Here is a 6,000-nt window from a genome sequence, read left to right as displayed (position 1 = left end):
GGGGTGTGCGCTTCGCACCAGAGTAGCGTTGAGACTCGATAGCTTGTACGTGGAGAGAGCGCAAGCGCAAGAGTCGTTTGTAACACGATGCGTGAGTCGCGTTCCGTCGGAAGCGTTTAACGTATGCCTCACGCTGTCGATGCCTATTGACTGTCCCTTGCTTAGGCGTTGTGGCTCCAATCGCGCGGGCCGTGGATCGGTTACGGGTGGTATTGCACGAAAGAAACATTCCAGTCCTCTTAGGATGACTGTCCCACACCATCGCGGTCGCGCTACGGCCTCGCCGTTACGGAGTTGGTTGACTGGCGAGCAGCATATACATATCTGGAACATTGACTTTGGTGCGGTGTTAGTGTCATGTAAACCCGCCAACCAACACGGTTCGCCGTATAGGCTATAGTCGGACTCTCGTCTCGCGCTTTTGACTGATAGTGACCTTGGCAGAGTATATGTCAACGCGTGACAATGGGATGAAGTGATTTACTCACCACGATGGGTTCCGTGGGCTATGTGCGTCCTCTCTGACTCCAAACTGTAGTATTTCCATGGCAATCTACTGGTCTTGACTCGAACGCAACGTCCGTCTTGGCCGTGAGCAGGCGAAAAATCGATGAGCCGAGTGGCGACTTCGTGGTGCGATAAGAGCTATGACGTCGAAACTAGCACAGTGTTCATTACGAGGAATATGGAGGGAATACAATGTAACGGAGCTAGTGATACAGCTTAGAGCCCAGATATCAAGAAGTCAGTTTGGTACACGGTGTAGGGGGTGCCAATCAGTGAATGGAGAAGTGTTCAGCATAGCCAGAAGCGACTACTTGAGGACGTATGGGGTCGGACCAAGAAGGACACCAGCATCTTGCTGGCGCTGAAACTCACGCAGGACCTGATGAAACCGCAGAGACCACCACCCTCGTTCCTCTCGCTCCTGTTCGGAGTTGTCATGTAGTGCTTGTTGAATATTCCCTTCGTCTAATTGCATCGACGGACTCTTGGGCATAGGCAAACCAGACGCAAGGATAGACTTGACGCAGTGGTACGTGTCTTGTTCGTAGTCGCCGACAGGCCCTTGGAGAACGTCCTCGGGAGACGGAGGTGCGAAGGAGAGGGAATGCAGCGTAGTGGTGCGGCTTCGCTGTAGTGCAGCAAACCAATCCTGCTCGTTGTCACCGCGCAGGTGAGGAAGCTCAAGCCTCAGTTCCACAACAGCTCCTGCACGTGAATGAAGAGATAGCGACAGCTCCTGGATATCGAGCGGAATAAGATCGAGTACCACTGCTCGATCTGCTGACAAGGGTCAGACACATTTATCGTCTCCAGAGGTCATGACGCCTCACCTCGGCCATTTGTGTCAATCCTGACATCCAAGATGCGTGACAACCCTGCTCCACTAAGCAGTTGCCATTGTGTCCCGCCGCTCTGATCATCATACGATGGAGTGACAAGCAGTACCATATCCGTGAAAACGAGGACTTGCACTGCTCCGGTGGTAGCCTCAAGCGACGGTGGATGTATATCCGACATCGGTGTGTTCGGTGTTACGTTCGACGTCAGGCTGTCATGAGACCAAAGGGAGAACGAAGATGAAGCCGAGGAGCTGATGGACTCTGACCTGGCCCGTTTGACGTGCCAATCATGAATGGCCGTGGCCAAACGCCTTCCTCGTTCTGCCTTATCTTGCTCGTCATCTATGGAGTGGTGCACGGGTCGACCGTTGACTTGGACTGTCGGGGCCACTGGTTGAGGTTCGACCTTCAAAGCTGCATCGGATGACGACAGATGTAAGAGACCCTGGTACAGAAGCCTTCGCTCTCGTATAGCAAGATGAGCAGCTGCGTCCGGTCCAAGGATGCGAGTAGCAATGGCCTTCACGAAGTCATACTCCTCTTCACGAACGCGAACCTCCTCCATTACGTGTATCATCATCTGTGCGGACCGCAGCAGAGATAGAGTTGCAAGATAATCAGGATGTTGCCGGTGCGTGGTGTCAAGAAGCCTCTGCGCGGAGCGAGGTGAGTTGGGAACGACATACATGAACATATGGCCCACCTTGAACATCGTCAAGTAAGTGGTCAGCCTATGCACAGAAATCTGAAGACACTGCTCCAGGCTCCAGCCATCGCAGAGTCCTTCCTCCTCGCTCAGACGGATGTACTCCCCAAACTGCGAGTGCTGATCTTGAGCCCACATGACGACTAGCCCCCTGACTTCGTCCACCCGCACTAGGTACGGCTGATGCACCTCGAGTCTCGGAATCAGGGGCAGGAGACTACTCGCCACTTCGCCAACGACCTTGTTCGCATGCCAAGCTCGCGACGTATTCTTCAGTACCCGCAGAAGCGACGTATGAAGATTCAAGATGTCTTCGAGCCAGTCGAACAGCCTCGACACCTGGGTTGGCACGCCTGGAAGCCATGTTTTGCTTGCGTGCACTCTGAGCGGTACGATGAAAGCCGAGGTCATGGCACGCAGCCGCCGCACGAAATCACGCTCCGTCTGGAGTAGTTCGTAGACAATCTCTTGTCGTTGCATCTCCATGGGGCCATGTCGTGCCAGAAGGGAATCATATACATCGATGTGGAAAGTCGAACGCCAGTTGCCCTGAGGCGATGGGGCTGGCAACGGATTGGTTTGACTGGTTTGCAGTATCGCTTCATGAGTCAAGGCTTGCGGGCGCACAATTTGCGAGTTTCGATTATCTGGCGCGTGCTCGCAGGTAGCAGGAGATACCGGTTGTCTCTCCTTCCGGCGCGACGGCCTGGCTTGTGAAACCTGTCTTGCCTCTTCGCCCGACGGGTTTGGTGGCTGATAATCCTGTCTGGAACTCGGTCGTTCCTCCCGCTGTCGAGACCGCGAGCGTGGTCGACTCTGGCGCGACAATGATCTATCCCGCCGCTCTTTCGGTCGTTCGACCTCGTCCGCTTCTTCGTCTCGAGATCGGAATGCGAGAACCTCAAAGAGTTCATGTGCACCCTTGCTCAGCACGTCCTTACCCGCTGACTCCCTCCAAACCGCAGCCATGTATGACGATTCGCGAGTCATCGCCGATGGTCCCCCCGACAAGGACTCGTCGCTCTCACTGCGAAGTAGAGCGCTTGGCCTGTTCTTCGCCCCAGAAGCGGTTGGTTGAGAGACGCCGCCAGAGTGGCCTGCCCCGAAAGATAGAGACCGCGGGATGCCGAACGCCTGGCGTTCGCGTTCAGTGCAGTCATCCGATTCTAAGATGACTGCTTCCTCGGGATCGTCTTCCGCGGGGAGGAAGAACTGGTTGTCCTGGGAGGACACGCGCGGGGTTCTGTCGACGTCATCCTCGAGTACCGAGGATCGACGGGAGTCGGGCCTGCGAACGAAACGCTCGGTAAAGGACATAGTCGTTCTCTTGCTGATTTTGGATTCGTCTGACGACGGCCCGAGTCTCCTGGGAGGTTCAAAATTGTCCAAAGGAAATGATGGTAGACGAGGTGTGCATTCGGCGGTATTGTCTACCCCATACATCATCGTGCGACGTCGTGTCCGCAAGTCAGTGGAGGATATGCTATCAGGTCGCGGACTCTTGATAGTAGCATCCGCGTGAGTCGAGGCCCGGCTCTGAGGTCTGCGTGTGGTAGACAGGCTCGATGACGCTTGTGCAGAGCTGATCGACTTGACGGTTTGGACATCTACGACCAGATGTAGTGTGTCAGTATTTGCTGCCAACGTAGAGAAGACATCCACAGTACCTGGTGCACTCGCGCGCTCGTCCGAGCTCGCTCGTAGATGTGCTGATGTTCGACTATCACCAGAGGTACGTCGATCGTTCTTGTGTACTGCCAAAGGTGCCACATCGCTCGTCACGCCCTCGTCCTTCGGCGACCGCCGTCCGCGCGTCCACCACGGGCCCCCGGCTTCCACCTGTACCTCCTCCTCCTCGTCATCCACCACAATCGAGAAGCTCTCCTCCGACTCCGAGTACTCCGACCGTTCCTCGTCCCCATCCACATCCTCCTCCGGCTCGTCCTCCCGATGAGCGACGTTGAACGAGACGTCGCCGCTGCTGTTCGGGAAGTCGCTCGACGTGCCGATCGCGAGGCCCTGCTCGAAGTACACGTCGCTCTCGCTTTGGCTGAGCACGCTCTTCCCGGGCGAGCAACGCACGCCGTACGCCGCCTGGAGCCCGTCGACGAGCCCACTCAGGCGCCTGTCGTTGTGCCGGTCAGGGCTCGCGTCTGAGATGCGCTCTCTTGACCGTGTGAAGCTATGTCGATTGCGCAGGGACTGTGCTGGGGCGTTCGGTGTATGGTCGTCCTCGGCGTAGCTCGTCCGTGGGTCGAAGTCCTTGGATGGCTCGATGTCGCTTGCCTCGGAAGACGCGTCGTCTTCGTCGTCATAGACACTCTCCTCTTCTTCATCGTGAACATCTTCAGGGTAACATCGCTGGCCCGCGTCCACCCTCGGGCTCATCCTAAATCCAAGCCCAATAGTCTGCCCTCCTACGCCGAGCCCCTGCACACGCTCGCCGCGTAGCCCAGGGCCCCCAAACCGACTATCCACCGCGCCCGCCGCGCGCTCCTGCGCTCGCTCCGCTTCCCTCTTCTGCGGGCTCGGCACCCTCGTCGCCGTCTTCCTCACGAGCGCCTGGTAGGCCCCCGGCCGTCCCCTCGCGCTGTCCTCCGACGAGCTCGGCACGATGTCCGCGTTCGTCACGACAAGCCTGCCCAGCCCGGGGTTCACGCGTCGCTCGAGCTCGCTCCCGCTGTCATGCTCGCGGTCCCGGCCACACTCGCGACCATGGTCGCTGCGCCGCATCTGGGCCGGGCGGGGCAAGGTCAGGCACGCGCGCGACGTGTGCTCCGCGTCGCTCCCACTCGCATTCCCGTCTGCTGCGGGACGAGGGAGGCCGGAGCGCTGCCGCTGTGCAAAGGATCCCTGCGCTAGTTGAGGCGTCTTGAAGGCGGGGTAGCCCGGGCGGAGCGCGGGCGGCGGTTGGGGCGTGCTGGGCTTGAAGCCGAAGTTGAAGTTCGGCTTGGTGCGTGTTTTTGGGAGCGGGAGCTGGGTGGGGGTGACTGAGGGGCCAGTAAAAGGGTGGTTGTCTGTGAAGCGAGAGCGGCAGTTGGGTGCACCCGGGATTCTGCTGGGCCCAGCAATAGCAGACTCAGCCGTCTGCGAAACGATGTCAACGAGGGACCGTACTAACAAACGAGAAGCGGGGCTCACTATAGCTCCTGTAGGTACATTTCCGCCGCGAGAAGACGCAGGGAGTGCCTCTCGAGGTGCCGGAAGCCTCGACTTCCGTGGCGAGGCCACCGACGCGGATTCTGCAGATGGCCTAGAGGCCAGGGAAGGCGAGCGGAGAGCAGACTTCGTAGGGGGTGGTGGGTGGAGGCTGCGAGTTTCTTGTTCATCTCTAGGATATATCGCGGACGAACGGTTCGGACGCTGAAGCAGAGCATAGTTGTCTAAGGAATCGGCCCTCGTGGATGACTGGCGCATAGATGACACCCCTGAGGAGCACGACGATGCTTGGGAGCTCGCCGAAGAGTGATCAACGTCTAGGTCGGTATATGCGTGCGCTTTCGCATGCACTATGGCGCCATCGAATTCCTCGTCGTGGATCGCTGCGGGCGTCGGGGGGTGGGTCATCTTGTCGATGGTGTCCCGGAGCGTAGGGATCAGCTGTAGCTCGACAAGGGGCAGATCCACCATGCGACTCGACCTCTGCGTTGCCTCCACCTTCGCCTTCTCTTCTGCCTTGGTGGCCCGCCGGGCGGCGGCTGCCTTCCCCAGACTCGGACTACGAGCAATGAAGCGACTCACGCGGTTGAACCCCGAATGGTGCAAGGCAGGACTCGCGCGTGTTTGCGATTCGGCGACCTCAGTCTGTGTGGGGTACGCAAGTGGGGATGATGGGTTGAAACTCGGCTGGAACGCGGAGTCCCCGGGCTGCTGTGGTTGTCCGGGAGAGATGTCATCGGCACGCGAGCGTGCTATGGTTTCATAGTCAAGGCCTGCGGCTGCAGCGTA

General features: G+C 58.4%; 1 protein-coding gene across 1 annotated transcript; it reads right to left on the bottom strand.

Moving 5' to 3' along the window:
* Window positions 1-632: 632 nt before the first annotated feature.
* Window positions 633-4,499, bottom strand: C8Q71DRAFT_424643 (uncharacterized protein). The gene is made up of 4 exons (XM_047918475.1): window positions 3,720-4,499; window positions 2,050-3,659; window positions 1,338-1,998; window positions 633-1,284 (listed from the first exon to the last, which is right to left on the bottom strand). The coding sequence occupies exons 1-4, from the start codon at window positions 4,438-4,440 to the stop codon at window positions 815-817; spliced, it is 3,462 nt and encodes a 1,153-aa protein (XP_047782280.1). The 5' UTR covers window positions 4,441-4,499; the 3' UTR covers window positions 633-814.
* Between the last annotated feature and the right edge of the window lie 1,501 nt (window positions 4,500-6,000).

This window comes from Rhodofomes roseus, assembly GCF_022264815.1.
Source record: "Rhodofomes roseus strain CIRM-BRFM 1785 chromosome Unknown C8Q71scaffold_4, whole genome shotgun sequence".
NCBI lineage: Eukaryota > Fungi > Basidiomycota > Agaricomycetes > Polyporales > Fomitopsidaceae > Rhodofomes > Rhodofomes roseus.
Note: the sequence above shows the minus strand (reverse complement) of the source record. Positions and strands in the feature narration are given on the sequence as shown.